At 38.4% G+C, this 20,721-nt stretch overlaps 1 protein-coding gene across 1 annotated transcript; it reads left to right on the top strand.

The window, feature by feature from the left end:
- Window positions 1-6,857: 6,857 nt before the first annotated feature.
- Window positions 6,858-19,567, top strand: LOC137024297 (E3 ubiquitin-protein ligase TRIM39-like). The gene is made up of 7 exons (XM_067391664.1): window positions 6,858-6,915; window positions 11,997-12,553; window positions 14,266-14,361; window positions 16,680-16,913; window positions 17,136-17,283; window positions 18,807-18,833; window positions 18,928-19,567. The coding sequence occupies exons 2-7, from the start codon at window positions 11,999-12,001 to the stop codon at window positions 19,464-19,466; spliced, it is 1,599 nt and encodes a 532-aa protein (XP_067247765.1). The 5' UTR covers window positions 6,858-6,915; window positions 11,997-11,998; the 3' UTR covers window positions 19,467-19,567.
- Window positions 19,568-20,721: the final 1,154 nt, after the last annotated feature.

Below are 20,721 nucleotides of genomic sequence, written 5' to 3'. Positions count from 1 at the left end.
ATACTACTACGCATACTATTTACTATCTGAATATTTGTAAGTGTGAACTCGTGAAACTGGGGTGCCGATATGATATGTATTGTGAAGGACAAAAATATGCAATTTAATATGAATTAATATCAATTCTGGAATAAAAAAATAGACTTTAAAATCATAAAAAAATGTCGATAAGTGAATCGATTTTTTCCCTCAGCCCCACTAGTTCTAGCACTGCCAGTAGAATAATAAAGACCAAAGACTCACCAAAAGCTGGCCCTAAACCAGATGGACCCGGGATCTCAGAATCCAATGCAGATGGACTCGGGACAGGTGATGGCTCCAGATCTGCCTGACTTGAGTCAGGTGTCAGCTCGATACTGTATCTTGGTATCTCAAGACTGTATGATACTGAGACAAACTCTCGATCTAGAGTCAGCTCTGAATACAGGATCTGTGGACCTGTGACAGATGATGGCTCCAGATCAGCCGGACCACACTCAGGTGTCGTCTCAAGACTGGATATATCTGAGACAGACATCAACTCCAGAATGGATGAAGCTGAGACAGATGATGGCTCTGGATCAGCCAGATTGCTCTCAGGTGTCATCTCAAGACTGGATATGTCTGAGACAGACATCAACTCCAGGATGGATTGAGCTGAGACAGAAGATTGCTCCGGAATATCCGGATCGCTTTCAGGTGTCAGTTCAAGACTGGATATATCTGAGAGAGATGACAGCTCAGGATCGGCCGGATCAGCGTTAACTGGCAGCTCGATACCAGATGGACATGGATCAATTGATAACGCCCATTCGAGGCCAGATAAATCTGGCAGGACATCCGTGGGATCGCTGCATGGAAATGGGGTCACTATATCTTCCCCATTGCAACAGAGAATGCAAGACTTTAAAGCCTTCCCTATTCTCCGTAAGAATGCACAGAAGCCTTTCTTCTTCTTCCTTTTCTTTTGTTTTTCTAAAGAAAGGTGAAAACATTACCACAAGAAACTGTTAGTCAAATACTGAGGCTAGACTTCATGAAGAAAGAAGGAAATTGGGTGAACACCGTTAGGTGAGACAACTAGTAAGGACATTTAATGCGGTCTTCCTCATAGACCTATTTTGTGTTTGCAAACAACGATGACGTTCTTCTGGTGGCAGAAAATGACAGTTCTGCAGTAGCACTCTATGGAAGCCATGGAATAAAAAGATAAAAAATGTAATTGCGAGTTTAAATTTTACAATTCAGACTTTTTTCCTAAGTAGTTTGCGGGTAGCATGGGTGGGACATGTCCCCACCACTTTTTGCCAGGACCGATATTGTCTCCACCACTTTTTGAAACATCTCGGATGTGTCGAATACAAAAGAAACATCTCTAGTTGATTGGCAATTCATTCGTTTGTGTTAAATAATAGGCAATCTGATGCTGGGATGTATTGTTTTTGAAATCATGTTAAGTGCTCGTTGTTACGCCACTGTGTATATCTCACAATTATGAGAAGAAAAGTCAGAATTGAGAGAAACAAACTCATTATTTAGTCTTTTTTCCACAGAACTGCAAGTTTACATCCCGTAATTCTAACTACCCCCACCCCCCTCCCCTCAGAATTGTGATATAAACTCAAAATTGTGAGTTATAAAATCAGAATTGTGAGATATAAACTTTTATAAAAAGATTATTTTATCTTTTTTCCAGATAACTGCAAGTTTATATCCCTAAATTCTGACTACCCTACCCCAGATATAAACTCGCAAGGGTGTGCAAAAAGTCATTAAGTGTAAGATAAAAATGTTATGTTTAAATGTTATCTATGCAAAATGTTAACACGTTTAAACATTATCGCTAATGCATTATGTCCCCTATGAACTGTATATGTGAATATTTTGTAAATCTATTGTTTACATCAATGTTTTAATAGTAGACTAATCATTGCAGGTTTCATCAGCTCAGTCTGTGGCTTGCAACCGTAAATGTCTGCATTTAGCATCAAAGGGCGCCTTTGACGGCGATATTCTCTAAAAATTAAGACTATCTTTTTTGTATTCCACTTCTAACATCCAAAACATTTTTCCATTCTTATTCCATGGATTTTGGCCGTTTTCCTGCACTTGTTACCACTGTTTTTCTGCCACTACAATGCGTGCGCAGCTGCAAGTGACGTAGCTGTGACGTCTGCTCCCAAATAATCTATTCCAGTGCCCCAATTACAACCATCCACACATAAACACAAACACCTGCTTTCCTTTTCATTTTTTCCCGTAAAATTAAAATTACAGCTATACATTAGTGGACAAAAGTAATGTCCGGGCCTAGGAAAATTGACATCTTCACCCCTTATTTAAATATTATTAACAATATGTTAAAGATTTTGTAATCATATTGCGTAGTTGTGATTTGAGTCGATTGTTTTATTTGTGATAATAACACAATGAAACATGACAAATTGTGCTGACAATTTTTTCCAGGCTGTCATACAAAGAAATCATGAGCGCATGCAAAAACAATCGAGAACCAAACGAATATTAATAACTGTTTATGTTGTAGTCATTGTATGATTTTTCCTGTCAGCTTTTTGTTTTTCTATGCATTTTGCATAGTAAAATAAAACCTGTAGCTGTAGTTTGCAATTTTCGACAAATAATTGTCGATAAATACCTTAACCAAGTTTAGTTTTTTGTTCTTCCCACAAATTTTAAATATTTAAAAAAAAAATAGTTTCCTCATATTTTGAGGAAATAACCCATCTGGACATCACTTTGGCCACTACTGTGTTTATACAAAAGCTACAATCACAGAATTAACAACAAAGAAAAAAAGCAACCAGCATTTTTCCAAGGGTTTTTTAAATTTAAAGGTAAAGGTATTTTTAGGATTATACTGTACTAGATTAAATCCATATATGTTACTAAAAAGATGTTTACTGATTTTATTATTACAGCTTTATTTTATTATTATTATTAGTTATTAATTCCATAATATTTCAGCTACATGGAAAATGCTATAGTAATTCACAGTAAATACTACAGTGTTTTAGAACCATACTATAGTAAAGTACTTTCATTTGTTTTAGTAATTCTATAGTTGATGTGGTAATATAACAACTATAGTAATAGAAGCAAATTACTTTACCCAATAGTTTTCTACAACTACAGGGTATGTTATACTACAATATACAGTTTACTGTAGTAAAAACGAAAGTACACTACAATATTTATTACAGTTTATCAGTCCACTATAGTTAATACTACAGTATGCTGTAGCATTCATTTACAAAGTGTTATACACTATAATATATACAGTGTATACTACAATTTACTATAGTATGGTTCAAAAACCCTAGCATTTTTTCATGTGGGTGTTTTCATTTGTTTTTTGATTGGTTTAATGTCATTGTAATGTCGTGTCGTCTCTTACCCAATGGGGGGTTCTCCACAGCGGCTGCAGGAGCAGCTCCAGGTGGGTCTGTGGTGTTTCCTCCAGCTGTACGTGTAGAGTTACTCCACACAGGACGAGCATCTGCTGACACTGGACTGCTGGACTTGATCTCCACTGACTCCATCGCAGGAGAAACGCGTGTGGATATACAGTACCGTGTCAAACTCTCAGTATGTTTGTCGACTTTCTGAGTTTCTGCGCAGTTGATTATCTTCGCTACCGCTCGGACTCTCACTGACTGAACTGAACAATCGTTATAGAGCGCGCGGGTTTAAGTGGGCTCCAGTGTGACGTCACAATCAACCTTTGCGTGTTTCAGAGCGACTGTTTGTTAATCGCGTCCAGATTATGCTCAGGAAGGATCGTTTATTACTATTTTAAATTCTAATGTATATAAAATAGGACACCACCTTTTTTCGCGTTGCGGTAGAGGGCTTCCGCACTGGATTTCATAAGTTTGATGACTTTATAGGCCTAAGTCCTTTGTTTTCTGATGGTATTTAAATAACATGTTGTTAATCTGGTGATAGATGACAATGGTCAGTTTTATTCCTTTTCACAATTTTCCAGAAAATTTGATTTTGGGGATTCGTTAAATGAGTATAATATACACCATTCCTAGTGGTATAAAAACTCTTTTGAAAGGAGAGCAAACCTGCTGTAATCCTGTTTATTTGTATTGACCTTATTCCTGACTAGCCTACTGCGTTTTGAATTATGGGTTGCACTTCCGGTTTGGGGATTTTCCATTTAAAGCGGAACTCAGTAAGATTTGCGAAGCTCCCCCCACTTTCCTTCAGTGAATCACACTGAATACTCCAAGCGCAGCTCTGGACTACAACGACTACAACGCTCACCAGCGCAGTATTTTTGCAAATACAGTACACTTGATGGAGGTGGGTAATTTTCGAAATTGTCTTATAAAGTCATAATATATACATTGTTTTTGAATTACCATAAAGCGTTTTGTCACTCTCGCGTGAACGCGAACATGAGGCGAGATTGTGTCGGGTCGGTGCAGCTCAACTTGCAAGTGCTGTTTTTTGGTGTAGACGTGCCAGAGGGGGTTAGTGCACGCCTCAAACACACCACTACAAGTCAATTAACCATCGTAAGGACTTAGAAAACTATTTATGAAGGTAAAAAAAGTTACTTAGTTCTGCTTTAAAAAGACCGAAACTAATCATTTCAAATCATAAGGTTGCGCTACAAATAAAGCTTGTATAATGAGCTGTCAATGTTTCTTTCATGTTTTATTTTTTAGACATCATGAGAATAACGTAACGCTTGGTATTTTAACGTTATAACAAGAATATCTATGGCAAGAGCTCTTTTCAGTCGCTGCTTTCTATCCTCATGATTATTTTCTTTTGTCTCTTTGCATACTGCTGTAATAGTATGAAAAAGGACATATACTGCACATGTGTAAAGTAATCTCTCGTTTTTCTCCTCAAAGCCTTGCGTCTCTTTCCAGGTTTGTTTTCACAGGTAAATACAATTTATTATCTGTAAAATTGACGGAAATCCCTTTGAAATAGTATCACTTATATCACTATAGTTATATTTAACCCGTCCGTTATTGCTGTGGAAAGAATGACACTTTTTCATGCTGAAAGTACCTTGTTGATGCTTTTTAATGTTTGTTGGTTGAAGGGTGAGTAGAATAATGTCAGCTCGTACCCAGTTTAAAAATAAAACGTATTATTGCGTTCATAGAGCAAGCCTTTCACTGACTGCTTACAGCTTAACGGAAGTTACACCCATAAGTCGTGCAAGCAGCTTGATGACGTCTTGATTTCGCCGAATCATGGGAGGTGTTGTCTTCATGTCTAAATGTTAATGTTCACTTTTAATAATATCAAATGTTGCACAATAATTACTATTAATATTATTTATCACAACTCAAATTCTCATATTCAGTACATTGTTAATCTTTTTAAATCTTTGAAAAGTAAAACATTGCTTTCAGTGTTTAACCTTGTTTTATTTATTTCCACTCTGGCTCTTGTTTATTTTATTTTTCTTGTGATATATGTCTTGTTTTCTATTGTTCTTATTGTACATGTGTGTACTTGTTACAATTCATCTAAATCTTTTGGCATTAACAAAAAAAAAGAGAAAAAAAGTCTAATTTGTGGACTTTCTGCGCGAGTCTTCCAGTATGAATGAAAAAGACATTACATGAGTGTTTAGCGCGCATCGCCTTATTTCACACAAAAACGGAATAAATTTTATCTCTAGAAATTTGAAAATTCATCAATATTTCTCCAAATGTGCGTGAAACTTCAAAAGTGTATGGAGTGAAAACAGCACCTAACAAATGCATGCGAGAGCTGAGATTTTTTCCTCAATGGCTGCGGCTGAGGCTTATATTTCATATTAAAAGGCATCAATTCGGGTATTTTATTTTTATATACAAATTAATAAATTACTGTTACTATCAGATTTTTAGAATAAAACAAGTCAAAAATTGACATTTTGAATGATGTATCTGTCAAGTTCATTCTTTTACATTAAATCTAGCAGGGGAAAAAAAAGCATAGGCTAAATAAAAAACATCAACTTTGAACTAATGTAAACTGTAACAATACGGGACTCCGTATTGGTAAGATCCGTATGCAGCTTTATTAAATGTGAGCGTGGTCATACAGGCAGGGTCAATCAGGAGCAAACAGGAACAGCAAGGGACAGGCAGAGTCGTAGTCAGGATACAGGCAGTATATCAAGGCAGGCAGATATCATACACAGAACAGCAGACAAGGCAAGGATCAGGACGGGTAGCAACGGGTCGATAACAGGTAACAGGCAGGCAGACAAGATAATAATGCTTAGAAATGTAACACAAGGTAAACAAGACTTCACGATCCAGTGATGTGTGAGTGAGTCCTTTATAGTCCAGATAACAAGCTACAGGTGTATGTGGCAATTGGTGATTGGTGTGGGATGTGAACATGTGACTGGCAGGGAGGATTATGGGAAATGTAGTCCAGGAGCTGACAGGAACTGACAGTGATCGTGACATAAACAAAGAACAGTTACTCACAAGTGCCCAAGTCTATAAAATACAAAAAAAAGAAGCCTGATTATAGTGTTTCTGCCACAACAAACTCAACATTCCTGTGAGCTTTCTTTCTTTCTTTCTTTCTTTCTTTCTTTCTTTCTTTCTTTTTTGTGTTAGCCTATTTTACCGACGGGTCTGCACTGAGATACTATTGTTGACGAGAATTTAATAAATTTGGCATAGACTAATAATAATTTGTGTAACAAGCAACACTCAGCCTATGTATCTGATAAATCAGATTTCCCTCAGACGGACTGCTAAAATAACCGTTGAAATGGAGATTCACAGGGATGAATTAGGAACTGTTTAATATTTATGATTATGGGCAGAGCGTATGACATCACTGCGGGTGACTTAAGTGAAAGTGAAACTGGAACTGGAAACTTCTTCACACGTTTCTGCTCTGAAATTAACAGTCAAATCTGATATTCACTCACAGGTAAGCGATGGAAATGCAAGTTCTCTAGTTTAATAGCATGAAGCATAAGAATGTTGGTAAAATTAAATGTGTTCATATAAACTGTGAACTGTGTTCATGTGAACTGCAGACAAAATAAGCAAAGTTCAGTGAAAATGACACCTCATCATTTTATGTGTTGTCTTTTATAAAAGATCTTTTCATTATGGTGTTAAAATGCTGTACAAAAAAAAAAAAAAAAAAAAACCTGTTACATTTGCTGTAGGGGAGAGTAAGGTGATTTGTGCCAGGGGGAAGTAGTTCCACCCATTGTTTCTGGAAAACCATAGAAGAAATTGGTCATGTGACCACATAATTTTAACATAATTTGTTTACCATACTATAGTATGGTAACATAATTTCCATTTTACTCATCCTCCAAAGAAGAGAGACACGTGGCATTAGAGGAAAGCACATTTTAGCTCAAAAAAAGTTTTTTTCCTTTCAAAGTAAAATTTCTATGATCAAGGTTTTTAGATTGTAGCGTCTGAACAAGTATAGACAAGTTTGAAAACATTTCACACATGTTTGAGTGCTTTAGCAGGCTACACAATGAGTCTATACAGTTAGCATGATCTTAGCTCTTAACTGCTGGATCATGATAGTTTTTCAAACTTGTGGGTCCGGGGTGATTTTTGCCAAAGGGCCTGGGTTAAGTTGTGCCAGTAACACAACTCACCCCCACTTATGCTTATTTTCAACATATTATTAATTTGTAATTGTACATTGTATCTTACATTTTAGCAGTTAAACTATGTGACATTCTTGATTTTAGACCAAAACCCATCATGCCACACACTTATAAAATGCACTTTCTGAAGATGAAAAGCATGAAATGGTGCAATGTTGTGCAAAAGGCATGAAAACAACTAATATTGTGTGAAAACTGAATGGAGATTATCAAATTATCATAAGATTTGTGAGTGATTTAGAGCACAGCAGAACTCGGTCAAATAAAGGCTTATTAAGGAAAGTTCCTGTCAAAAAAATCTATTGTATTAAAAGGGCAGCTATAAAAAAAGCCAGTGTTGAGAAGCAAACAGGTATTTTCATCTTCAGAAAGATCTTTCTTCCTCCCCATATTGCATGAGAACTGTGACTTGCTTAATAATGTGGAACAACCTCTAAGTAGGGTTTCCATAGATCTGGCAAATTATTTTGTCTGAGATTGATACCAGTTATCTAAAAAGACATGGATAAATAAACAAACAAACATTTTCTTAGAAAAACTAAAATCTGAATGTTTATTCTACTGAAATCTTACTGATTTGTCACTTGCATTATAATTTGGAACGCGGTATATTCTTATATGTTACTGACAGACAGCGTTCTATGTATGTCAACAGGCATCTATTGCCAAAGCCTTTTTGCCTGAAATGATTCACAAATATCATATATTGTGTTTTTCCAAAAACAACAAAATATGACTTATTCCAACAGTTTAATAGGGTGAAAATATCTAAAGAAAAACCTTAAATTAGTATTTTTATATTGAATTTGTCTTGCTTTTTATATAGCATTACAGTTCATTACATTCAAATGTTCTGTTTTACTTCACAAATGACTGGCACAATTTACCCCAACATATTATGCCCAAAGGCACAACTTACCCCGCACCAGAGGCAAGTTGTGCCACGAGACCACTTTTTTCCCAAAAGCTATATTTCTGAAACAATTTATTTCAGATCCAAAGTTATTGTTCTCAGGGATGCACCACATCCTGAAATGTACATTCTTAAGTTGAAGGCGTTACTGCCGTGGCCACACTTTAAAGTCACTTTGAGTAAAGACTGGCACAACTCACCCCACTTTCCCCTACTGTGGCTCCTAGAGGCATATCTTTCTGTATTTAGTTTCTTCAGTTTTTTTACCACTCAATAGTACCCAACTGCCACAGTGCCATCCGAAATGACAGACCAGAAGTCTCAGACCAGAGGTTCAAGGGTTAATTCACCCAACAATGAAAATTTCTGTCATTAATTACTCACACTCACCCGTATGACCTTCGTTCATCTTCAGGACACAAATTAAGATATTTTTTGATGAAATCCGAGAGGTAAGGGGAGAGCGGGGGCACAACCTAATGCTTTTTGACTTTCTCAGTTTGTGTAAATCTACTTAGGGTTCAGGTAATTTCTTTTGTTCCACATTAATTTCACACATGTCTGGTACAAATATGTGGCTTTTTTCATTAATACAGTGTATACTTTTTTCTTTAATTACCCCGAAAGAAGGGAAGGGAAATGTGACAACATGCCCCATAGGTGTGGCACATTGTAACAGGTGATGGGGCACGTTGTAACATGACCATATGACAGCTAAAAATGTTATCTGAATTAATTTAAAAAAAAACAAAACAAAAAACATGACAAACTAAAATATTTTGTCAATAAAAGAATTATTACTTTTTTCATATAAAATATTGCATTTTTTTAGAAATTCAAATTTAAATAATTTTGTGGTTTGACAGTGAACACTCTCACAGAACACGAGATAAATAGACGAGACAGTACAAATGCTGTAAATTTCTTGAAATAATATTTTCTGAATGCTCAGGTTCTTCCTCTCAGTCTTTATTCACCTTTTCCCATTGGTTTCTCAACAGACATTCATAAAAGTTGATTATGCCAGTTGTATCGTAACTGTATAGAATAGTTCTAATAGTGGGGCACATTGTAACGCAGTGTTACAACAACGCTATCTGCGCCACTGGACTTTAAACCTGGTTAGTGTCTTCTGCTAGTTAGTGAAGCACCCAAACTGCAGATTGGAGATTAAAATAATATCAGATTTGTCTAATTTTAAATAAACACAAAAAATACAGATGAAAAATTAGCTTAAGTACGAAATTTACTTTTGCTATTGTTAAATAAATGTTCAGTGATATCTTCCAAAGATTTCTGAATTTTGGTGCAATTTTTTCTGTATATATTGTCGATATGGCAACTAGTAAATATGCTAAGTTTCTTCATGCTAGCGTGTTTGGAAGTATTTAAACCACGTGTGTTACAACTAACCTCGCGTTAGTTTGTGTCCCATGCCCCCTATATAATTCATCCATAGGCAGCAATTTAACCAAGTCATGTGTCTGCAGTGGTTCAACCGTAATGTTATGAAGCGACGAGAATCCTTTTTGTACACAAAAACAAAACAAAAATAATGACTTTATTCAACAATCTCTTCTCTTTCCTGTCATTATTATGCTTACGCAGGTGACGCAGTAACATAGTGAAGGCTTCCGTGTTTTGGGGTGTTTTAACAATGTCTTTAGTACTTTTCTAAACCTTGAATGTGTCGGTTAGATTGCTGTCTATATGAGTCATATACTAGAGGTCTGCATTCCCGTGACTCTCCCACGGGAACCAATAAGATTTCTTGCTGCGCGGGATTAAATTTTGAATGAAAGGCGGATTGCGGTTGGTAACTATAGTGTACATTAGGCGGGTGCGGGTGGTCCTACAATATCCCGGTCGCTCCCGAGATGCTTTGACATCAGCGCATCTGTGCTTGAACTTGAAGTGAACAAATCTTTCTGCAGTGGCAGTGTTTACGCAGTCCCCAGTTCCCTTTCCTGAGAAACCTGGCTATATATGTTCTTTGCATTAGAGGTCTGTGCGAGTACAGCTTCAGAGAACATTCAACCTTTGTGATCGGATTTTGGAGGAAATAAGACGTTCTGAAATGGTCGTCAGTCAGCGTCATTCTGTTCTTGCGTGGATGGTGTTAACAGCATTATAGACAGGGGTGCACATAACTTTTTTGGTCTGGTTCTCAAGGGAGTACCTGGAGATTTTGCTTGGTACTCACACTTTACACGACACATCCTAAAAGCTGTCCTAATCACTTTCCTCCTGACTGCTCTCCTCACTATCTTCTTTTCTCTCGAACATGGTAGATGATGATAATGATTTTTTTTATTTTTTTTTACTAACTTTAAGAAGGAAAGCACGGACCGAATAACTGACACACATCCGGTTTCTTTCTCAACACTTCACTTATGACATAACCGAGACAATACTTGCCGAGACAGGTATTTTGACATTATTTTGTGTGTATGTTTCCTTTCAAGCGCAAGTAAACGCGAAAGCAGAATTAATTCGGTGTTCGTGCGCTGTCTGACTCTCATCATGCACGCGTTTCGGGGGGCACAGATTACAGTTCGCGAGTCCCGATTTTTGCCTCTTCTTCCGCTTTTAAAGTCGTTTGAATGTGTTAATTGGCGAGACAAAACACGTCCAAATTACAAACTTTCACTCTATGATGGTTAAATATAGCAGTTAATCCACGAATCACATGCATGCCGAACCGTTGGACCTTATCCGTATGGATCACGGATTAACTGCGATCCGTTGCACACCTAATAATTAAAGAACACGCATATTATCATGATTTCTATCTTACCAGAGATGGAGAAAAATCCTAATCCAGTAAGTAAACATATCCCTGTGAACCGGTACTCAAAAGCGCTTCCCTCCATGTTTTCTGGTACGCATAGTTTATTTTTACCGCGCATGCGTACCTGCGTACCTCTAATGTGCACCCCTGATTATAGACAAATAACAAATCTTGTATATATGCAACATTTTTTATTCGTTATTCTCAATCACTCTCTTTAGGGGATGTTTAAATGCGAGATTCTGGAAACAATCTTTAGAGGGACCCGTTGGGTCGGGAAGAAAATTACTATATGCGGATAGCGGGTGAACACAAAGTGAATTTTCGGCAGGAGCGGGTATGTGCGGAATAGAACCATTGCGGGAGCGGGACAAAAAAAACAGTCCCGCGCAGACCTCTATCATAGACCTCTTGGATTTCATCAAAAATATCTTAAGATGAACGAAGGTCTTATGGGTGTGGAACAACATGAGGGTGAAGCTTAGGCTCAGTGTGGTTAGGGTTAGTGGTGGAGGCGGGTTAGATATTGTTTGATACAAACAGTGGCACATCATTTATCTTAGTTATAATAGTATTTGACATGCAACATGTCCATAACATGTCCATAAATAACTGTCAAAATAACTCTTTTGAGCAATGTAGATTATGTATTCTCATTATTTTGACAGTCATGGCATCCTCCAGTGGTCCAGCACTTAACGAGGAGCTCCAGTGCTCCATCTGTCTGGAAGTGTTCATTGATCCAGTCACCACCCCATGTGGACACAATTTCTGCAGAACCTGCCTGATCAAGTGCTGGACGCACACACAGACCTGCTTCTGTCCATTCTGTAAAGAAACATTCAGCAAAAGACCTGATCTCAAGATTAATACAACACTCAGAGAGGTTGTGCAGCACTTTAAGGAGAAGCTCAGTCTAGGAGATTCTGAGGTGTTCTGTGACATCTGTGATGAAAGAAAGCAAAAAGCTGTAAAGACCTGCCTGATGTGTCAAAGCTCTTACTGTGACTCTCATCTGGAGCCTCATCGCAGGGTCCCACGTCTAAAGAAACACACACTGATCAATGCTGTGGAAAATCTGGAGGATTATATATGCCAGAAACATGAGCGACCTCTGGAGATGTTCTGCAGAGATGATCAGACGTGTGTTTGTCTGTTCTGCACTGAAGGAGAACACAGGACTCACAACACTGTTCCTATAGAGGAGGAGAGTCGAGAGAAGGAGGCAAGAATTAGAAACGAAACATTTTAATGGCCCGGGTATAATTCATTTTCCACGTTCCACTCTGTCTCAAGCACAGTCAAGAGCGCAAGCCTTTCAAAGTAAACTCCTTTGGCCAAAAGTGCGAAAAGACATTGGAGACAGTGTGTGCGGGCCCTCCTAAAGATGTAAATTACATCACTCGGACAGAGCGCAGACTGTTGAGGAACGTGGACGGCCGAAGTATACTTTGGGTTTAACCCCCCTTTAACCCTTATAACCTAAGAGTTTATTTTTTTTAATGAAATGATATACACTATATTCCCTGAAGTAGTAAATATTTTAAAATCTTGTCATAAAGCTAATTCACCATAGACTATAAATAAAGATGAACAGCCCGTCACCGCTTCCTTCATGTAGATAAATATTAAACCAAACTATCCCAGTATCGGTCATTGACGATTACGTCTTTCACAGCGGCATCAAGGTCCCACTACCGCTCCTGCAGAACAATCTTAGCTGCAGCTGTCAGTTATGACATTATCGTTTTTATAGCATCAAATCTAACTAAAACTAAACTTACTGGGAAAATGAACACTTGAACATACGTGATGAGAACTACCTAAAATGACAGAAACCATCTCTGAAACAAAAAATTATTTGAAGTGTAATTAAATTTTTTTTAGTTTTCCCCCGTGTCCCATTCGATTACATGGAGAGGGTGGGGTTTAAGACCTATACTGCAGCCAGCCACCAGGGGGCGATGGAAAACTTGCAGCACACTTGTAATTCACACTGCACAGATGCCAACCAATGCGGACAATGACCAATTTATATACTGTCACTTCTCTGACATGCCAGAACCCAACAAATGCAAACAAACAGAATCATGATTTAGAATTACAAATGAAGTCCATTTTTGCTTGTTCAGATTGCATATCTAATTAAAATCACCAAGTTTTGAACGACGACGATTACATCTCAAAATAAATAATAAATAAAATGAAAGTTTATACGGGTTAAAGACCCTGTGAAATGTATCTTTTCTGTGTTGAGGTGGTGCAGGAGATTTGAAAGGACTCTCACTGTAGCTCACACTACAGGAGCTTTAGGCCGATTTATCCCCGATTTTGCCTTCCCAAAAATCTGAGAAAAAATCTTGTCGAGGACCTCAATCGGTTCCGATGTTCGGCGCAGATTATCTGGTAATTTGAGGCGTTCACAGATTGAATCTCACACAAACATTTGATATTTATGATTTTAATTTGGGAAGATTATGTCAGTTCTATAACAACAGCCAATGAGAGAAGTGAATGAGAATGCTTTTGAAATCACGACTGCAAAACCAGCTGCTGTATGGTTCCGTTGGACAGCGGAGATGGCAGAAATTGCTCGGGAGAAATTGCTATGGTTTAGAACATACTGCTAGCATACTGCTAAAAGCTGCTAGCAAATGTAAACATTACCAGTTGAGATGTTAGTGATGGTCTGCTATGTTTATATATTTACATCTGCTTCCCCATGAGATCACGTGAAGTACTCCTCTGGGCATGATAATCTTAATAATATCCTGTAGTGTGTGCTGCGCTACAATTTTCAAATCTTGTAGTGTGTGCATGTTTGAAATTTGCAAGAATAAAATCTCATGTGTGTGCTGCAACTAGATTTTACAATCGGTTAGGATTATAAACTCTTATAGTGTGAGTCCGGCTTAACTGTTTTTTCTCATTATGTAGAATCAGCTGGTTCAGACACAGACAAACGTTCATCAAATGATCCAGGACAGAATAAAGAAGATTCAAGAGATCCAGCACTCAGTGGAACTTAGAAAAGTGAGTGGAAGTTAAAATAATGTAAAACTGGTAATGCATAATAATATTTCAATCTGAGGTTTCCTATCAGTCAGTCACATTCAAAGTTATGTCAGAATTACTGATGAACTGGGATCTCGGCTGTGAGCCCAATCACTCTTGAGTGGAAACAAAACAGGCAATTGGCCCAGACATTGGCGAGTGAGAGTTTGCATTGCAAGCCGCTTCCCGTACATACGGGTATAAAGGCAGCCTGCAAACACTTTGTGATTGACCTGAAGGACACATACTTTCATGTCTCGATCATACCTTGACACAGACCGTTCGAGTGGTGGGCAAATCAGTATAAAGACCTTCCTTTTGGCAGTCCCTGTCACACCGCATATTCACAAAGGTCATGGAGGCTGCCTTCTCCCCGCTAAGGTAGGTGAGTAACCACATCTTTAACTATCCTGAAATTATGGCCCAGTTGCAAGATCAGTTATGCAAACACAGGGATCTGGTGCTCAGGCACCTCAGTTAGATGGGGTGTCTTAACAGAAGCCTCCAAAGGCTAGGGTGATGTATGCAATGGATACGCAACCTCTGGCTCCTGGAAAGGACCTCGACTGCAGTGGCATATCAATTGCTAGCAGCACTGCTTGCCATGCGTCGGTTTCAACCATTGCTGCAGGACAAACACATGCTGCTCTGGACAGACAATATATCAATCATTGCATACTTCAACTGACAGGGTGGTCTGTGCTCCAGTCGTATGTCGCAACTTTCTTGCCATCTCCTCCTCAGGAGTCAGAAGTGACTTTGTGCTATTCACATTCTGGGCAAGCTCAATTATGCAGCCCATGTGCTCCCACAACAGCTCACGCTCCCAGAAGAGTGGCGACTCCACTCCCAGGTGGTCCAGCTGATCAGGAGATGCTTCAGAGACACGCAGGTAGGCCTGTTTGCCTCTCTGGACTTGCCCTATTGCCAGTTTTTTATTCACTGACTGAGAGGATCCAAGAATGCATTTCACACAGTGTGCCTACTTGCACAGACCCTGTGCAAGGTCAGGGAGGACAAGGAGCAGGTCTTGATGGTTGAGCCTTACTGGCCCACCCGGACCTGGTTTTCAGACCTGATGCTCCTCACAACAGCTCCTCCTTGGCAGATTCCCCTGAGAAAGTAGATCCATTTGGTGCCCGTGTCCAGACCTCTGGAACCTCCAGGTATGGTATCTGGACGGGATGTGGAGGGCTTAAGTGACCTACTGAAGGTACTTCTCAATGAGAAAACCCCCGTAAATGCCCCATCAGAGAAGTGCTTTCTTTCCTGCAAGATGGGTTGGAGTGAAGGCTGTCTCCCTCCACATTGAAACTGTATGTTGCCACTATTGCTGCACATCCTGATGCAGTAGTCTATAAACCTGTGGGAAAGCATGACCTGAAAATCAGGTTCCTGAGGGGCATGAGGAGGTTGAATCCTCTTTGACCTCACCTCATCCCTTCTTGGGACCTCTCTGTGGTCCTAATGGCCCTACAGAGTGCACCCACTGAGCCTCTGCAGTCAGTTGAGATTTAGATCCTTTCTCTTAAGACAGTGCTCCTGACTGCGCTAACATCCAACAGAGGGTGGGGGACCTGCAGGCATTTTCGGTCAGTGAATAGTGCCTGGAATTTGGGCCAGACAAATCTAATGTAATCCTAACACCAAAATTTCCCACCACTGCCTTCAGGGACCTGGTGGTGAACATGTTAGCGCTACCCCCTGAGAAGGCAGACCCAGCCGTTGCTGTGTTCCATTCGCATCTTGTGCTTGTACATGGACTGCAATCAAAGCTTCAGGACCTCAGAACAGCTCTTTGTCTGCTTTGGAGACAAGCAGAAGGGAAAGGCTGTCTCCAAACAGAGTTTGGTGCACTGGATAGTAGATGCCATCATCTTGGCGTACCAGTCCCAAGGCAAGCGTTTTTGGGGTGAGGGCTCTGGGTTCAGGCCAAATACCAAGCTCGGAGCCTTCTCTTTGGACAGCTCGCCAAACACACATATCATTTTCTATCTTGACTTATTTGTAAGTGTGAACTTGTGAATGTCCATTGGCCTGTCTTGTTACCACTCGAAGGTGATTGCCTCTCAGGCCAGATCCCAATTTGTAAGTCATTCTGACGTAACGTAACGTTTATGCTACATTAGTAACCTAGACATTCTCAATTAAATGGATAAAATTAAATAATATTATATGGGTAAAAAACATTTAAAATAATATGAGGTCTGTTTGATTACATAATTTATATTTTTGATTGAACCATTTAAATATACATGGTAATACTTAAAAGATGAATTTACTAATTGAACTCATAGAGAAACACAGAGGAAGAGAAATCATCCAGTTTTGAGCTCTTCGCTGACCTGATCCGCTCCTTTGAGAGATGTCAGTCTGAGCTGCTGAAGATGATGGAGGAACAGCAGAAAGCAGCAGAGAAACGGGCTGAAGATCTCATTACCAAGTTGCAGCAGGAAATCACTGAGCTGAGGAAGAGAAACTCTGAGCTGGAGCAGCTCTTACACACTGACGATCATCTGCACCTTCTACAGGTATATGAAAATCTGTCTCATCAGTCATAATGTAGAATATTACAGGGCAAATACTGTACCCAAACCTGATAAGCTGATGGTCTTTTATAGATAGTACAAAAGTTAATTAAACTGTAATAAAGTCAAATTTGAAAAATTAAGTATTAGAAAGGTACTGTGTAAAACATATTAACTTTTAATATAAAAAAATAATATATTTAAAAGTCACCTCTCCTGCTGTAGATGTACTCACCCCTGTGCAGTTATCCACACACCAAGAACTGGTCTGAGATCAGGATTGACTCTGATGTGAATGTGAACTCGCTGCATAGAGCTCTGACACAACTGAAGAAAACTCATGAGACATTAAATGAAAAACTCAGTCAAACTGGTATGTGATTATCAAACACAGTAGATATTTTTGTCAGTAACTAAGACATTTTTTTGCAAGGAATATTCTGGATTCCAATTTAAGATCAGTTTGTAAATGATCACACTGTAAAGTTCAATCCATGTTAACTCAAGTTAAATCAGTATTACTTAATGACAAGGACAGAATGTAACTATCTGTGTACAAACTATAAAAAAAACTATAATCTGTCTAAAAAAAAGTTACCCATCACAAGGACAGTTTAGACACTTTACAGCTCAAATAACAATATTTTTTACTGAATCATTGATAGAGCTTTGAAAAAAATTAGGGGTGTAATGGTACATGTATTCATCCTGAAACGTCACGGCACGGACATCACAGTTCAGTGAATACAGTCCTGTGATGTCGAATACAGTCGGTTACAGGCAATCCACACTACAATTTAGAAGGGGGCATGCACGGTAATGCATTGTAGCCTAACCACTTTTAACCAGCATTAACCACCAATAATCGCAATAAGCTCTGTTTTGTTACTTTCGATATGAAACAGTGTCATCGTTCAGATTCTGCCCATTTTATCAAGAAATTCAAACAATAAATGCCATTTTGATGCTTTTGATGTGGCGTAACCGATCGCTGTATAGGCGCCTCAGTTCAAATGGCAGTGCTGAGTGCAAGTGAACGCGATCATCCCTTCCTCTTCACTACTACAGAATTAACATGAATGAACATCAGAAGGTATGTTGAAAGATACAGTACAACTTACTGAAACATATCATATCTCGTGTAATCGCTCAATCAGTGTTTCAACCACGGAAAGACGCCAATAAAACAATTTGTAAACAGTATGTCACGTAGTATTGGGCTACATTTACCTCAGAAAAGCATTTAGTGTCCATAGCTTGTTAGTACGCTAGAGAAATGACTTCTTTTGCTAAATATGCAGTATATTTGCAAATATATTACTTATATTTTACTTGTAATTGATGTCTTAATTATTTAATGTGTTTAAACAAATCCGTCATGAAAACAAGTTGACAGCCACTGTGTAAATGATTATATTTCAACAACGAATTGGAGAAACATATTAGATATAGAAGTTAATGCAAAAACTGCATTAAAAAATGTTTACATACAATTTTTATTATTTGAATTATTTGAAAATGTATTAAAATTGAAAGACACAGTTTGTTCAGTAAATAAATCAGTTTAATAAAAAAAAAGTTTTCTCACCCTGCTGTACCAAACCCGTTCCGAACCGTGACTTCAAAACCGAGGTACATACCAAACCATCATGTTTGTGTACCGTTACACCCCTAATAAAAAATATAAGCTTCATACCTTTCTTCTCTTAAATCCTGTTTGCCCCATTTACCACCACTGTAAGTATATTTAATGTAAACTCATTCTGTATTCTGTTTTATAAACTAAGGGATGAGCAATATTTTATATGCCACTGATGCTGTTAATAGATATACCTACTGTTAATCTAAAATATTCCTATATATAATTCATCATTATATTGTCATCTGTGCACACAGGGTTGAAGTGGGCTCAAAAGTATGCAGGTACAGTGTGATGACACCATTTTTTTCCCTCAAAACACTTCAATTCTTTATTTAATTGTTCCAAAGTTGATTGATAATGTCTGATCTCTCTCAGTGGATGTGACTCTGGATCCTGATACAGCAAATCCATATCTCATCCTGTCTGATAATGGAAAACAAGTCAGTCATGGAGACACTGAGCAGAACGTCCCAGAAAACCCAAAGAGATTTTATGAGGGTCTTTGTGTTCTGGCAAAGGAGGGATTCAGTTCAGGGAGATTTTACTATGAGGTGCAGGTGAAGGGAAAGACTGAGTGGGGTTTAGGAGTGGCCAGAGAATCCATTGACAAGAAGGGGGGGATCACACTGAGTCCTGAGGATGGAGTCTGGATTCTGGGTCTGACTGATGACAATGAATATATAGTTTATGATAATCCATCTGTCTCGTTCCCTCAGGGAGAAACTCCTGAGAAGGTGGGAGTGTTTGTGGATTATGAGGAGGGTCTGGTCTCTTTTTATGACGTGGTCTCCGGCTTTCATATCTACTCTTTCACTGTCCAGACTTTCACTGAGAAACTCTATCCATACTTTAATCCAGCCGATAATGATGAAAGTAAAAACTCAAGTCCACTGGTCATCTCACTGGTCAGTTAAAATGAACAAAGAAACCTGGAAAGACTATGGACCATGAAAATCCTAAATGAGATGTTCATTTACACAAATGGAAGCTCATTTCTATAAATACTGACATTTGAACCAATCATACACACAATTGTTCATTATATTTAAGGAATAATCCATCAAACCCCCCCCCCCCCAACCCAAAAAGTGAAACTTGTATATTATATTCATTCATTAAACACAGACTGATATATTTCAAATGTTTATTTCTTTTAATTTTGATGATTATAACTGACAACTAAGGAAAATCCCAAATTCAGTATCTCAAAAAATTAGAATATTGTGAAAAAGGTTCAATATTGAAGACACCTGGTGCCACACTCTAATCAGCTAATTATCTCAAAACACCTGCAAAGGCCTTTAAATGGTCTCTCAGGCTAGTTCTGTAGGCTACACCAGAAGACTGCTGACTTGACAGTTGTCCAAAAGACGACCATTGACACCCTGCACAAGGAGGGAAAGACACAAAAGGTCATTGCAAAAGAGGCTGGCTGTTCACAGAGCTCGGTGTCCAAGCACATTAATAGAGAGGCAAAGGGAAGGAAAAGATGTGGTAGAAAAAAGTGTACAAGCAATAGGGATAACCGCACCCTGGAGAGGATTGTGAAACAAAACCCATTCAAAAATGTGGGGGAGATTCACAAAGAGTGGACTCCAGCCAGAGTCAGTGCTTCAAGAACCACTACGCACAGAAGAATGCAAGACATGGGTTTCATTGTGAAGAGGAAGATGCGATATGCCAGACCCAACAATGCAGAAGAGCTGAAGGCCACAACCTGGGCTCTCATAACACCTGAGCAGTGCCACAGACTGATGGACTCCATGCCACGCCACATTGCTGCAGAAATTCAGGCAAAAGTAGCCCCAACTAAGTATTGAGTGCTGTACATGCTCATACTTTTCAGTTGGCCAAGATTTCTAAAAATCCTTTCTTTGTATTGGTCTTAAGTAATATTCTAATTTTCTGAGATACTGAATTTGGGATTTTCCTTAGTTGTCACTTATAATCATCAAAATGAAAAGAAATAAACATTTGAAATATATCAGTCTGTGTGTAATGAATGAATACAATATACAAGTTTCACTTTTTGAATGGAATTAGTGAAATAAATCAACTTTTTGATGATATTCTAATTATATGACCAGCACCTGTATATCCGGGATATGGTGTGTATCATTATTGATTTGTATAGTCTTTTTGTATTGTATACTCTTTTATGCATGCCTT

Source organism: Chanodichthys erythropterus, chromosome 2 (assembly GCF_024489055.1).
Source record: "Chanodichthys erythropterus isolate Z2021 chromosome 2, ASM2448905v1, whole genome shotgun sequence".
Classification (NCBI taxonomy): Eukaryota; Metazoa; Chordata; class Actinopteri; order Cypriniformes; family Xenocyprididae; genus Chanodichthys; species Chanodichthys erythropterus.
Note: the sequence above shows the minus strand (reverse complement) of the source record. Positions and strands in the feature narration are given on the sequence as shown.

Bases quoted from the DNA above. Each gene is read 5' to 3' on its own strand.
- LOC137024297 (XM_067391664.1), top strand. From the start codon at position 11,999: ATGGCATCCTCCAGTGGTCCAGCACTTAACGAGGAGCTCCAGTGCTCC. The intron at 14,362-16,679 runs GTGAGTGGAAGT...TTGAACTCATAG, and splicing joins ACTCAGTGGAACTTAGAAAA to AGAAACACAGAGGAAGAGAA. The intron at 16,914-17,135 runs GTATATGAAAAT...CTCCTGCTGTAG, and splicing joins ATCATCTGCACCTTCTACAG to ATGTACTCACCCCTGTGCAG.